General features: G+C 48.6%; 1 protein-coding gene across 2 annotated transcripts in view; it reads right to left on the reverse strand.

Moving 5' to 3' along the window:
• SMAP1 (small ArfGAP 1) overlaps positions 1–13,216 on the reverse strand; it is a 315,731-nt gene extending 302,515 nt beyond the window's left edge. For both annotated transcript variants that reach the window (XM_075340237.1, XM_075340236.1), the window contains exon 1: positions 12,927–13,216. In XM_075340237.1, coding sequence (XP_075196352.1) covers positions 12,927–13,044 — 118 coding nt within the window. In that variant the 5' untranslated portion in view covers positions 13,045–13,216. The remainder of the gene's footprint in view (positions 1–12,926) is intronic.
• Positions 13,217–15,961: the final 2,745 nt, after the last annotated feature.

The following is a 15,961-nucleotide window of genomic DNA, read 5'->3' on the forward strand; positions in this document are numbered from 1 at the left end:
GAGCTGTCAGAGGTTACTCGCGGCCACCGCTGGATTCGGCGGTGGCCGCGGGTAACCTCGGTGACAGCTCAGCTGATCGCGCTATTGTCTTCATTAGCTGCATGGAGGTGACCGGAGCGGCGGTGTCTGCTGCTTCTCCGGTCACCTCCATGCAGCAGAGCTGGATGCGACGCTGGAGGACCGTGGATTACGCCGGACAAGGAGGGCTTTGTCGGGGTTAATAAATTGGTAATGAGGGAATGTGTTTGTGTTTTTTATTTCTAATAAAGGATTTTTTCGGGTGTGTGTGTTTACTGTAACTTACAGATTAATCATGGAGGGTGTCTCATAGACGCCTGACATGATTAATCTAGGATTTAGTGGCAGCTATGGGCTGCCAATAACTCCTTATTACCCCGATTTGCCAACGCACCAGGGTAAATCGGGAAGAGCCGGGTACAGTCCCAGAACTGTCGCATCTAATGTATGCGGCAATTCTGGGCGGCTGCTGACTGATATTGTTAGGCTGGGGGGCTCCCCATAACGTGGGGCTCCCCATCCTGAGAATACCAGCCTTCAGCCGTATGGCTTTATCTGGCTGGCATTAAAATTGGGGGGGACCGCACGCCGTTTTTTTTAATTATTTATTTATTTCTAATTTATTTTTTTTTCCAATTCAACAAGCTTTATGGGCTTGTTTGAACTGAAAAATACATGAAACAATTGTTGACAAAACTGCAGCCAAAAACGCACCAAAAAAGCAGCAAAAATGCACCAAAAAAGCACCTACATTTTTTGTGACATTTCCAGGCTCTCTCTGACAAGGTGCAGTTTTGGCTGCAGTTTTGGCTGCAGTTTTGGCTGCAGTTTGTGAACACGAAAAAGAAGCAGCGTGCGCATGTAGCCATAAACTGGGTCCCCTGGTGTGCCCTTTTCACAGCTGCAGGTGGAGCCCAGCACCGTGTTATTGCACTCACTGTCATTTCTCATCATCACCTGTAATGACTGATCTGGGTGGAGCCGCTGCAATAACATAACTGCTCCACTCTGACCACTGTAGTAAATATTAAGCACTGGTTCAGGTACCATTACTGTGGAGATTTCATCTAGTCAGCCCCGATGTCCAAATCTGTGCTCACTGCTTATTACGGTGATCTGAGCAGGCCAGTAACAATAATAACTGCTCCACTCAGATCACAGTAATTACCAGTGAGCACAAGCCCGGGCACATGAATGTGGCAATGGAGTCAACCAGCAGTGAGCACACATCACTGGATAAAATCCCCATAACAGCACTGGAGTCAGAACCTGTGCTTACCAGTAACTACTGCGATCTGAGTGTAATATGCAGAATATCGTCAGCAGAGTAGTGTATCTCATGCAACTAAGGCGGAGGCTACAATCCACAAAGACATGGAAAAAATAACTGGATGCTTGCTGCTTCTTAGACTAATCTCCTAACCACATCAGATCAATTTTCTGGCAGGAAAGACTCCAATTGATCAGTTGGCCAATTACACAGGCCAATTTATACTGACATTGGGTGACCTGGATTGAATTAGTAATATAAATGTACATGTGAAAAGGAGCCCAAGGCAATACTCACATGATAGTGATTTGACTACGCAAAAAAGGTGCGATTGTTATCAGTGCTCCTGATCACATTTTCATCGGGGTTTTAGTCTTCAGAATTAGAGATTCTCGTATTGAAATAATGTAATGACATAAATTTCTTTCATTTATTTTATTACAAAGCGTCTCCTATCCATTACAGTGTTAGTCACAGATGGCAATGTAGGAGGTCGGAGTTTTTACACTCCCATAGACTTGTACATAGGAGGAGGAATGCCGCCAGCAAACAGGTCCACTTGGATAAAAGCGAATTTTTTTATTGTGTATATTTAAAATCATAAGTGTACTTCACCAATAAAAACCGCAGACATATTGCCCGTGCACAGATGAGGTGAGCTCATTATTTCTTTCCTTTGGACCATATTGGTACGTTATACTATTTATCAGCAAAAGATCCCAAGGTATCCTCTAGGCTAGGTACACACACTACTAATTACTTATCACTCTATGTATGCGCAGTTTGTGAATATACCGCTCTTTACGCCTGCCAGCTCAATCTATGCGTCGCAGGCGGGGAGGGCGCTGCGCTCACCATGCTCGGGTCCGGCGCTGCTGCTCGGTGGCTCAAGCGGTGGGCTGGATCCGGGGACTCGAGCGGCACTCCTCGTCCGTGAGTGAAAGGGGTGGTTTGGTTTGGGGATGTAGTCCGTGACGCCACCCACGGTTTGTGGTGATAATGGGACACCACCGCTGCTCTGGACGGGGATCCCGGGAGCGATGACAGGGAGCAGCTGAGATGTTTCTCGCCCCTCCGTGGGTAGGGGGGGTTTGGTAGTCCCGGGGCCCGGTGATAGCGACAGGAGGGTGGATGGCAGGAGTTGGGGAGGTGCAGGGTTGCGGGGGGCAGCGCAGTGCCAGGCGGCACGGTGGCACTCACCCAGCCAGTAACGTACACGGAGTCTCTGGTAAAACAAACGGCTGGATGGACGGGTCCCACAGGCGGCTGCGGTGATTTTCCCCTGGCCCCAGTTTGGTAGTGTAAGTCCTTTCCTGCACCTTCTTGTACGCTCCTCCTGTGCTCCGGTTTCCAGCTGGCTCCCCGGTTCGGTACCGGTGGGCCACCGCCCAACCCCGGCTACCTATGGTTCCACCAAGACTGTCTTCCCGGCTCCCGCAGACGGCCACTACCGTCTGCCTGACTGCTACACGAGGGCCCTAGGCTCCAACCTACGCCCCAGTCTGCATCTGCCTCTCTGCAGACCTCCTCTCTCTTCCTCTGCCTGGACTTGTCTCTCTTGTTTCCTGCCTCAGACCAGCTAGACTCCTCGGTGGGCTTGTCCATCTGCCTGACTCCGCCCACCTGGTGTGTCTGTCTGAACCCGAGGGAGGAAGTCAGGTCTCACTGGAGATGACTGCTGTGACATGCTTGGGGTGGGGGTGTGTGTGTGTTACCTGTGGCCCCTGGCTAGTCCAGGGCGCCACATATGCATCAGCAGGAAGTGTCTTCTAGGGCTCGCTCACACCAGTGTATAAATCGGATGAGTAAAAAAAAGAATTGCACTCGGACCCATGTTATTCATTTAGGCAGTACAGATCTGTGTTTATTTATCATACTGATTTGGTGTGAGAAAAGAAAAAAAACATTGCAGGATAGTGAGAAATGACGGACATCACATGACACTTACCCATATGAGTCTATGGGTGCAAGAAAGTGTGCCACAGTATAGTCCTGTAAATGATTATTAGCTGCTGCGGGGGTGGGGGAAAAAAAACAAACAAAAAACAGATTGCTTATGAATGACAAGAAAAAAAAAATGTCCCGCTATTCTGAGTGGGAATGAGACTTTTTTTATACAGTTGTGTGCCTCCCATCTTTATAATGTAAAGCTATGGTGCCTCACTCTGACACTCCATAGTCTTACAAAGTAAAGGTACGTGCACACGATCAGGACTCACTGCGTCGTGGACACAAGACCCCTCTGCAGGAGGACGCAGGAGACGGCAGCTGCTTGTACTCACGATCAGGGTGCGGAGCGCTGCAGTCTCTCGCTTGTGCTCTCCCTACAGAGGACACTTGATCTCCACAGCAAACAACTGACATGCTACGGCTCGAAAAGTCGCACCGCAGGTCAGTGTTTGCTCTGCGGGAAAAACAAGCACAGTGGGCATGGGATTTCAAGAAATCCCGTCCTCTCTGCTTGGACTGTACAACACAGTGAACACCAATTGTGGGCACATACATTTAAAGCCACTTCTGGGTAACACACAGCGCAGGGTGACCTGGAGAGTCGGCAGAGCGATGACATCACTGAGAAGAGGAGCAGAACAGCGCTGGATATATACACACACTACACGCATTTATACACAGATTTAGCATTAAAATAAATAACCATCATGGTAGGCCATCTTTACAGTTCATGTCCACTTAGCTTTTGCGTTTTAACTTTAACAATAAAATCATTGGACCCTCATAATACAATAAAAGGCAATATAATCAACTGATCATATATAAAAATGCATTAAATACATACAGTCATGTGGAAAGAATAGGAGGCATAGGAGCGGCTATTGGAATGTAATTTCATTTCCTTACTGTCCATAATGCTCAGATAATCGGATGTCATCCTATTCTTAGAGAAACATTAATACCAGGCACCGGACCATTATCAGCTTCCTGCACACAGCGCCTGCCATACATGAAGCCATAGGTCGTCCTACTCCTACAGTGTAGAAAGTGAGGCTGTGACGTAACTGGCCCAACAGTCCAGTCTATAGGAAGACCTGCTTCATCCAACAAGTCCATGTTCAGCCCTCTGCACAGCAAGTGTACATTACAGTCACAAAGAGCTTCAGGTGGGAGATATTCCAAGAGGTTTCTGCATTTAAAGCTTTTAAAGACTAAACATTTATTTTTTCGTCAGAATTTTGTCCAGCTGTATTAGGGGGATTTGCCTTAATAAGCGCATTTTGTTTTTGTTTTTTTAAAAATGGGCAGCAAAGTGGCTCAGTGGTTAGCACTACAGTCTTGCAGCAAGGGGGTCCTGAGTTCAAATCCCACCAAGAACAACATCTACAAAAAAAAAAAAATATTCATATGCTGAGATCTTATATATGTGTCCCTGCTATGTAATGTGTAATGGCTGTGTCTGACCATACAGGGACATAGTTTGATCATACCAAGCTCCTGGGCGGGGAGGAAACAAGTATATAGACATTACAGTATGGGATCAAAGATGATTCTTTTTGTGAGGTAAAACATTTAAAAAAAAAAAAAAAGACAGGGGAGTGTTTTACCTCACAAAAAAAATATTTTTGACCCCACGCTGTAATATCTGTATACTCTTTTGCATCCTCCTCGGCCCAGGAGATGTGATATGATCAGACCATGTCCCTGTATGGTCAGACAGGGCCATTACACAGTACATAGCAGGGACACATATATAAGATCTCAGCATATGATTTTTTTTTTTTTAAAACACATCCAATTGTAGAACTTATTATTCCAAGATCTATTGATTAAAATAAACTTTACAATTAAAATTTGTCGGCGAAGAAACACCTTTAATTCCTGTAAAACATTTAGCGTATTTTTCAGATTATAAGGCTATGTGCACACTAGAAAAAGGATTTTTCTTAAGAAATTTCTTAAGAAAATTTCTTGAGAGTGAAGGAATAGCGCACCTGCATTAAAAAAACGCATCAAAAACGCACCTGCGTTTTTACTGCGATTTGGTGCGTTTTTACCACGATTTGGTGCGTTTTTACCGCTGGTTGCTCCCTGCGTTATTGTTCCATTATCTATGGTAACTAACGCAGTTAGCTGCAGAAAAGAAGTGACATGCTCATTCTTTTTCTTAAGAAATTCTACTGAAAGAATTTTCTTAAGAAAAAAACGTAGTGTGTGCACAGCAAATTTTTTTTCCCATAGGTTTTGCTGGGGAATGTCTGCAGAAAAGTTACAAGAATTTCTCAAGAAATTTCTGCAGCAAAAACGGACCAAAAACGCAGGTAAAAAACGCAGTGTGTGAACATAGCCTAAGACGCACTTTTCCTCCCAAAACTTTGGGAAGAAAATGAGGGGTGCGTCTTAAAATCCGAATGTAGCTTACCGGAGGGTTGTGCAGAAGGGTCAAAGGAGGCAGGGGAGATGCTCCAGGCAATGCACTGTGCTGACAGCGCTGCTGGTCTGTGCGACGCTGTTCTGGATCAAGCCGCGCCGCTCTTTTCTGTTTGGAACCGCTCCGTTCTGCTCTGTGCACGGCTGCTCCGTCCTGCTCGGCTGCTCTGTGCACGGCTGCTCCGTCCTGCTCGGCTGCTCCTTCACTGGCCCCGCACAGAGCGGCGTCGCCGGGCCCGCACAGAGCAGAGCGGCGTCGCCGGGCCCGCACAGAGCAGAGCGGCGTCGCCGGGCCCGCACAGAGCAGAGCGGCGTCGCCGGGCCCGCACAGAGCAGAGCGGCGTCGCCGGGCCCGCACAGAGCAGAGCGGCGTCGCCGGGCCCGCACAGAGCAGAGCGGCGTCGCCGGGCCCGCACAGAGCAGAGCGGCGTCGCCGGGCCCGCACAGAGCAGAGCGGCATCGCCGGGCCCGCACAGAGCAGAGCGGCATCGCCGGGCCCGCACAGAGCAGAGCGGCATCGCCAGCACGGCACAGAGCAGAGCGGCATCGCCAGCACGGCACAGAGCAGAGCGGCATCGCCAGCACGGCACAGAGAAGAGCGACACCGGCCCTGCACAGAGCAGAGTGACACTGGCCCCGCACAGAGCAGAGCGACACCGACCCACGCACAGAGCAGCACCCACATTGAGTATCTGGGCCCCCCTCTATACAACTTGCAGTACTCCAGTACCGCCCCTGCCTCCTGTGACCCCCGCTCCTCTGCAGGCCCCCCTCCCTGGTAAGACACCACCAGATTATAAACGGACCCCATTTTTTTACCTTTTTTTTACCTCCAAATTTGGGGTGCGTCCTATAAAACGAAAAATACGGTAAGTGCCTTATAGATACATCTACATAGATACCCAGCAACAAGTGCAGCATGACAACCGTTCTTAAACAAGTCACATGACCAAAACTATTTGCACAACCTTCCTGCGAGTTGCCGGCCCTTGGGCAGAAGTTTGCAGTCACTATGACCGCAGACTTGTGAAGCCTCACAGTGTGCGTTGTCACAATTCTTTGGTGCCAGGAGTGTATGTGACAGCAAGTATCTACTTGCATATTTCCTGCCACATTCCAATTAGACGTATGCATGGAAATCGCATACTCATGGCCACGCAATCGCTAGACCCCAGCGCCAAGACTGGTGAAGCTTGATAACGCACAGTGCAGACACTACGGTAGTACCCCAAGGCCAGGCTGCAGACTTATACCCCTTTAAAGTGGTCATTTTGATGAAAAAAAAAAAAAAGCCTAAAAAGTAAACCGTAAACATCTCAGAAAAGTTGCACGTGCATGTGACTGGCCAGAACGTCTACAGCTGGCGAGTCGTATGCAACTTCTGAGCAGCGGCAGAAAATCAAGCACATTTGGAAAGAATTCTGCAGCAGTCACAGTGGGTTGCGATAGCGGCACCATAGGAAATTATAGATACATTGTCACCATGTATCCCGAGCCTTATTCAGACCATTGCATGGACAGGACACAACTATACCCATCTCTCAGATATAACTGTAAAGGTCTTCTGCCTCTGCCATGTTTCCATTAGCTTAAAGGGGTTATCTAACTGGTAAGTGATGGGTGGCGAGGTCATTTCCTGTGTGTCCAGACGGAACAGGAAGTAGATTCTAGAGGAGACCTGGGACCTTTTGTAATGTGAGTGACTTTGGAGATCGGAGAGCTGAGGATCACGTGTCTTATGTCATTATAAACATGGTGGGGATCATCACTTAGGCAGCAATAGTGTTCACCAACGAGGTGGAGGAGTGGAGGTTTCTATGGATCAAGGGATGACACCAGAGAGAACAGTCAGCCATGTGAGCAGCACATCACAAGACTACATACCAGAGAAGATGGCATTGTTCATGGGCCACGCACTAACAGGATCAATCATCACAGGCTCCCTATTATAAAAGCAGAACAAGGCAAATGGGGAATCTGCAAAGAGCACCTCTGGCTCTAGCAGACCATAGGCACCATGTACGACCATGTACGAGGTCTTAATCATGGAATGCCATCAATCATTGGCATTCCATGATTAAGACCTATTCAGGTTGAAACGCGTAGGAAACAGCTCCTCTGTCTTGCCTCTCCATTTTTTGTCTTGCTTGGATGGAATATTAATATTTTTATTATCAATAAAGAAACTGTTTTTTAAGAAAATTCTACTTTCTCCTGAAGTTGCTGGAATTTCTTCATGTGTTCCCACCCAGGTCAGGGTGTTTCCGTGCACCGGAGGTAAGATTTGGCAGTGAAGAGGGGAGAGCTGAAGTTTCTTCGTTTTTGATATTGCTTTACATTTCTTGCCTTGGAATTATGGAATTACCGGTTAGGCCTCATTTAGATTTTGTTTTTTTACATATGAAAACATTTCATCAAATTATGGTCAGTTTGGTTAAAATTTCGTCAATTTTTAAGCCGATAGGGAAAGGTGAGAAGCATTTATTTCTATCGATCATAGAGAAATGCAGAGCACATAGAGGGCATCAGAGTGCTGGCCGATTTTCTCCCCGATCCATGGACTCATTGCAGAGTTTGATTTGATCCTTGGATGAATAGCTGAAGCGTCTCTGCTATTGTGCACGGATGACCCAGTCCACCAAAATTCACCGAAATGAATGACCTCCACAGACCATCATAGGTATGAGTGCTATGTGAGAAAAACCCAGATAGAAAATGGGAAAAACTGACGTGTGAATGAGGCCTTAGACAGATTTGGCTCAAACTTCTTTTATTCCCAAATATGAAAATATCCAAAACACCTTGAAATGTGTCGTGACAACATCTTCTGGACTGGATAACAGCATTCAACCGCCTGTTACTGCGTTATACGTGTGCTACATGCAAGTGCTTGGGCAAGCTTACGGCAAGCTGGCCATACACCGAAATGACTGTTGGCCAACCACCACTGCTTCTTAGTAGACATGCATGCTAGACCAAGCGTGCTTATTTTAATGCTTGGAAGGGAAGAATTTGCTGCCAGACCTCTCGTCAGTTCTTTCCAAAAGGTAGTCGGCAAAGTATTGGAACACTACTTGCAGATTAACTCATATCTGTAGTTTTTACTACAGTTTATGTAGTTTTTAGTTGTAGTTGTCTATTGTCCTTTAAATAAGATTTGTTATGCAATCTTAAAAGAAAGTATTAATTTATTGAGTCAAAACAATGTTATTGAAAACTGTAATAATATGCTTATTGAGATTGTAGGGATTAACCTGTTCTCCCTCCCTTCTTTCCATTCCCACATCTAACCTTTTTCACTCCTTCCTTGTCCTTCCCGCCACTAATATCTTGAATAAAGGCAATCTTCAAGCTGTCTTTCCTTCCTCCCCTCCCTTCCCCACTCTATCCTAAGTAAGATGTTTGTGTTTCATGTACAAATTTTAATAAAGCTCTTTGGAAACAATAAAGCCTGCTTTACACGTTACAATTTATTGTATGATCGCACCCGCCCCCATCGTTTGTGCTGCACAGGCAATTTCTTGCCCGTTTCGCACAATGCTGTAACCCCCCTGTCACACGTACTTACCTTCCAAACAACCTCGCTGTGGGCGGCGAACATCCACTTCCTGAAGGGGGAGGGACATTCAGCGTCACAGCGACGTCACACTGCGGCCGGCCAATAGAAGCAGAGGGGCGGAGATGAGCGGGACGTAAACATCACACCCACCTTCTTCCTTCCGCATTGGTGGAGGATGCAGGTAAGCTGTGTTCATCGTTCCCGGGGTGTCACAAGGAGCGATGTGTGCTGCCTCAGGAACAATGAACAACCGGATGTTCGATTTTTAGAAAATGAGTGACGTATCAACGATGAACGATAAGGTATTTCTGCTCGTTCAAAGCTGTCACACGCTACGATATCACTAACGATGCCGAATGTGCGTCACTTACGACGTGACCCCGCCGACATCTCGTTAGATATATCGTAGTGTGTAAAGCCCGCTTAACTCTTATAAACCATTTTCATCAGAATTCTGGCGTTAATTGTTTTGAAAAATTGCAAACAAAATGGTGCAACTTGAAATTGCGCCAACATTTTCGGACTTTTGACATTTTTACACTAGTTTTTCCAGTTGTGTAAAAATGGGCAGAGCGGGATGTGGCGGGATGCCACAGCTTGACCACTTTATGAGATGTGGAACTCCCTATGCTAGATTTCTGGTGTAGGACACAGAGGCACATGTCATTCATTAAACAGGTGTGCACCCCCTCATGAATTAGGAGGTTCTAACTCCACCACACCCCCAAAATCCTGGTCTTTATCTACAGGTTAACTGTGTTTGGGTACATGACATGTTCACTTTAAGTAGTCTCAGAAGACTTGCCATTCAAGACTATGGGTGATCTAAGTAACAGCCTGTGATGAAACAATAGACGAGAGTACAAAAATAACTAGGGAAACTTTCCACCTAAAAAACTATTTGCTAGGAAGATCTTGACTTTAAGGGAGAGTGGTCAATAAGGGGGTTCCCCTTCACTAGCCAGAGAGGAGTGCTGCTACACATGACTCCAGCCAGGTCACATGGCCGTAATTGACATTATTTGTAGACCAAAATCAGGAGTGGACCCTACAAATAGAAACTATATTAGGCCTCCTTCACACGTTCATGTCTCCGGTACGTGTTAGCTCCCATGCCGGAGACACGGGCACACATAGACCCATTAAAATCAATGTGTCTGCGCTCATGTGCGTGTTTTGCCATGGACCGTGTGGAGCATACGTGTGCTCCACAAGTAGACATGTCCGTTTTTCTCCGGCATCACGGGTGTCATACGGACCGCACGGATGTGATCCATGTGACATGCACCGGAGAAAACACACGTACCTGTGAAATAAAAAGAATTTCTATACTTGCCTTCCCCAGCCCTCCTGTCTCTGCCGCTGCTGTCACTTGCTTCCGACCCCCGCTCATTATGCTCATTGAATATTCACTTCACTGCGGCCGGAAGCAGCAGCAGCGGGGAGTCGGCAGGACCGGAGACTGAAGATCAGCACCATGGACAGCGACGCCAGGTACAGGTGAGGAGAAAGTTCCCGTTTTCCATGTGTTATCATGGATAACACACGTGTGCCATAAACACGGCACACGGAGGGCAATACGCACCTTTGACACGTCCGTGAAAAACATGTGTGATTTTCACCGACGTGTGAAAGAGGCCTTAGGCTAAGTTCACACAGGGCATCTTTTGCTGCGTTTTTGAGGTCACAAAGATGCACCAAAATGCACGCATTCCCTTCTTCCAGCAACGTCTATGAGATTTCTATTTTGCGGTCTACACTGGGCATCTTTCGTTGGCTGCGTTTTGCAAGATGCAGCATGTCAATTCTTTTTGCATTTTTACAGCGTTTTTGAGCTCGTCCAGTCAATAGATTTGACTTAAACACATTGTGCAAAACGTGGTATAAACGCGTCAAAAAACGCTGTAAAAACGCATTGCAGTTTTTATGCGTTTTTGCCGCGGTGCGTTTTTGGTGCATTTTAAGGCTAAGTTTACACACTGCATCTTTTGATGAGTCTTTGACATCACAAAGATGCACCAATATGGATGCATTTCCTTCCTCCAGTAAAGTCTATGAGATTCTATTTTGTTGTCTTCACAGGGCATCTTTTGTTGGCTGCATCTTGGCTGCATTATTGAAGATGCAGCAGGTCATTTATTTCTGCAGCATTTGAGCCCTTCCAGTCAATAGATTTGACTTAAAACGCTTTGGGCAAAAACACGATGCGTTTTTGCTGCGGTGCGTTTTGATGCACTGAAGATGCACTGGCAAAACGATAACACATGTGAACATAGCCTTAGATGCACTCAAGATGCACTCATAAAAAAGATGCCGCGTGTGAACATAGCCTTACAGAGAATCAGAACTTGTGTGTTTTACACCACTCAGTTTTTGCTTAGATGCACCCTTTTTGCAGGGCACGTTCCGACATTCAGTTGGAGACTTCCGTCTGTGAGGAACAGACTGTTCATCACCCGTCTTCTCCTTCACTGGATCGGGTAGACTGGGAGCTTTCTTATCCACCGAATAAGCAAGAGACCAGTGAAGAACAGATGGAACAAAGATGTATAAAGTCTGTCTTCACTGTTTCACTTGGATCCCATAGACTAATGGTCAAATCTGATGCCCAAACCATCTGCTCTGGGGGTCGCGGACTGGAATTAACACTGATGTGTGTGGATCACTGACACTCTGCGGGTCAGTGCACTGTGCGAGAAAAAAAGGCCAGCACCAGGACATGCTGCACGTGGTGTGAAAGGAGCCTTACAGCTAGTCCATGCACTTCTACTCTCTGAAAACTACAGCGATGACAGAAGCCACAGATGACAAGACCGCGTGTGCGGCCGTGCCAAACCCATAAAAGAACTGATCTGACAAGTCTTGTTGCCCATAGTAACCACTCATCATTAGATTTGGAGACAGGAAGCTGGGAGGCAGCTATGGACAATAGCGTTACTAGTCATTTTTTACCAGAAACACATAAAAAGAAAATTAAGACCCTAAACTTTGGGGTGAGGTTATGGCTCTGTGCACACAACATCCATAAGTGAGTGAGTACGGACAGCCCCGCAAAGCCCCACAGGACGACCGACCCCCACAGGACGGCTGGCCCCGCAAAGCCCCACAGGACGGCCGGCCCCGCAAAGCCCCACAGGACGGCCGGCCCCGCAAAGCCCCACAGGACAGCCGGCCCCGCAAAGCCCCACAGGACAGCCGGCCCCGCAGGCCCAGCAAGCCCCCACAGGACAACCGGCCCCCACAGGACAACCGGCCCCCACAGGACAACCGACCCCCACAGGCCCAGCAAGCCCTCACAGGACAACCGGCCCCGCAAAGCCCCCACAGGACAACCGACCCCCACAGGACGACCGACCCCGCAGGCCCAGCAAGCCCCCACAGGACAACCGACCCCCACAGGACAACCGGCCCCGCAGGCCCAGCAAGCCCCCACAGGACAACCGACCCCCACAGGACAACCGACCCCCACAGGACAACCGACCCCCACAGGACAACCGACCCCCACAGGACAACCGGCCCCGCAAAGCCCCCACAGGACAACCGACCTCCACAGGACGACCGACCCCGCAGGCCCAGCAAGTCCCCACAGGACAACCAGCCCCCACAGGACGACCGGCCCCGCAGGTGACACATCCTATAGGGCCATTCTTAGCACAGGCAGTCACTCAGCGGTGCCATGCACACAAGGGGCGCTCTCACCCTTAGCCTCGCAGTCAGCACAGTACTTGTTGTCGTCCTCCCGGAGCATACGGGACAGTATCGCCTGGTGCTGCTCGTTCAGCTTCTGGGCCTTCTCCCTCTCAGATCGGGTGGTCATGTCTGCGGCCAGAGGACACCGATGACAGCTGTGGCGGGCGGGCGGGTGAAGCGGCTGCAGACGTCACAGTACACAGCGCTACGGACCGGGGCACAGATACCGCAGCCTCCGCTCACTCCTGTCTCACTGTCACACACGACACTTCCGGGAACCTTACACTGTGACGTCACTGTTCGCGTCACTCAGCGAATCAAGCCTCGGCCGGCATGCTGACGTCAATGGACTAGATCCAAAGCCCTCCTCATCCGGTGAAGGCCACGCCCCCTGCCGCCGGCTCCTGGCTTCAGGTGAGAGCGGCAATGTAGTGACAGGGGTGTAGGGGGCGTGGCCGGGAATCACCTGTGTGACGTGTCAGGGAGTAGGACGCGGGTCATAGGTCACCATGCAGAGTCACCCATAGTCACTATACAGCAGCTGGCCAGTTACTACACAGTATATGTCATGTATATATGAGAGCCCCCAGCCGCAGCGACACTGCTCGTCCTGAGCCATGCATTCTCTATGTGAAAGTGCCTGTAGGCTGCTCCTAATGGAAGATTTCACATCATTTGCATGTAATTGTACAGATGGGGTTATTATTACCATTTCCTTGCGATGGCTGGATTGTCATTGTAAATAAGCACTTGTACCTTGCCCCCCCCATATCTTATTGTAGATTGTAAGCTCTCACGAGCAGGGTTGTCTTTTTTTCCCTCTAAATATTGTATTTTCTATAACTGTTACTTGTTTGTATATGATCCTCCTGAATTGTAAAGCGCTGCGGAATATGTTGGCGCTATAGAAATAAAGATTATTATTACTATTATCGTTCTGCTGGTATTGTGCAGCGGACTCCTCAATATTGGGGTTTGTTGTGACTTATCACTTCCATATTGAACTGAATCTGGGAAATGTGTAAGAAATGGCCGTGCTGAGGCTTTAATCTGAGCACCTCCGTCACATAGGTGAGTGTCCTGTGTGCCCTCTCCATTAATCTCAGGAGCTATAGTATTCACATTATTTTACAGACCAGTTTTGATCCGATTTTCAGATGATAGGTCGCCCAAGTGTATGTGTGGCGCCCTTGAGGCTTCAGTCGCCACAGGGTATTGCATCTCGCTTAAGATGCAGTACTCATTCTGGGTTCGGAGGAGGTCAGTCCCGGTTCCACTTATAAACACACACCTGTAGCCCTCTCCACTGAGGACCGAGCTAGGGTAGGGTCTTAAGGTCACCACTAAACACTGGGGCTTCTACCCACTAGTGACAGGGACCCAGGGTAGGGGAGGAGTTGCAGCCAGGGGAAAGAGAGGAGACACATACACAGTTCGGCGAGAAAGTCTGCAGCCAGCAGACGGGAAGGTGATGCCTGGACAAGGTCCAGGACGACTGACCACCAGGAGAGGAGAATCACTGGTGAAGTCTGTGGGAGACAGGATTCTATACGGTCGCTGAGGGGTGAGCTTGATAGCTCCCTTGGGATCTGCGCAGTCAGAGTGCGGAGCCCTACGGTGGCGTACACTTCACATTGCACCATCAGAATTTGCTGGGCAGGGGGATTGCACATCCCTTTGCCCCCTCAAGTTCCCGGGGCACAGCAGCAGATAGAGCCAGGAGTTATGATCACGGTCCAACCCAGCACGGACTCGTGCTGCCTGCTATACGGAAAGAACACTAACAATGGATACAGGAGTTTCTGGAGGATTACAGGTCCCAGGGATTCATCTTACATCGCGCAGGAAGGGAAGGGTTCACACTTCACGACACCGGTTTTGGCCTCTGAACTGTCCGGGATCGGCTGGAGCCCATCATAGTGGAATCGGCACTCCAAGGGTGACAACAGTTGCAGTGAGTACAGAGAACCGCAGCCCCTGTGCCGTCCCTGACTTTGCCGGCGCTCCGGCACTGTAGACTACCACCGCCATCATCCTGCCCGGGGCCTAGCTCTACCTGTGGAGAGCTGAAACACCCGAGGTGCGTTACCATCCGCCTCAGAGAACAGCAACATCCTGCAGTGGCGGCTCCCCTCATAGTCGCATACCACAAGTGGCGTCACGAGACAACAACTGCCGTTATCTCCCCCTTCCTTCACATCTCCCCGGGCCAGGCTGCCGTGACACCCCCCCCAGAACCCCACCCTTCATCACCGTCCCGGTGACGAATAAAGAAACCCCGGCCCCGTGGGGTGCCTCATACGGGTCTATTACTCAGAGCCGTCCATGTGTCATCCCAGAGCTTTTCTGAGCAACCCTCTGGTTCTGTTTTCCATATTAGAAATAACATGACACCCAGATTGTAAAAACTGACACTGGGACTAAAAATGGATCCAGCACACGGACTGGAAAAGGAAAATAGTCATTTATTTCATATACGAGGGAAAAACACCTGTCCTGTGAATTTGGTCTTTTAAACAGTGGATTTATTGCAGAAATGACAGTGACCGCCCCATTCATCTGTATACAGCTTGCAGAAGTCCATGTGAGTCCCCTGAAGCCTCTCCATCCAGAGGCATGGACAAATCTGCCATCTGGGAAATCTCTGTGTTGTAAAAGGTTAATGTAATGATTAAATTATACACTTTAGTATTCCTGTTTTCAGCTTGATTTAGCCTTTTGATACCAGGGAGTGTAGGGTACATGGGCACAAAGACATCACAAAGTGTCGGGTTAGGCTACTTTCACACATCCGGCTGTAGCAGTGCGGCACAATCCGGCGCTCTGCTGAAAAAAGTAAACAGGTTTTTTTTTGCCGCCGGTTTTGTTTTTTCCAGCATTGACTTACATTGTGCCGCATGGGATTGAGTTCCGCAGATTTAGCCTATGCGGCGGCTGGATGGAACGTTCCCTGGCACGTTTTTTGCTCCGGCAAAAAAAAAACGCATCGCGCCGCGTCCGGCCGCTGCGGCGCATTTTTCAATGCATGCCTATGGACGCCGGAT

Source organism: Anomaloglossus baeobatrachus, chromosome 3, assembly GCF_048569485.1.
Source record: "Anomaloglossus baeobatrachus isolate aAnoBae1 chromosome 3, aAnoBae1.hap1, whole genome shotgun sequence".
NCBI classification, from domain to species: Eukaryota; Metazoa; Chordata; class Amphibia; order Anura; family Aromobatidae; genus Anomaloglossus; species Anomaloglossus baeobatrachus.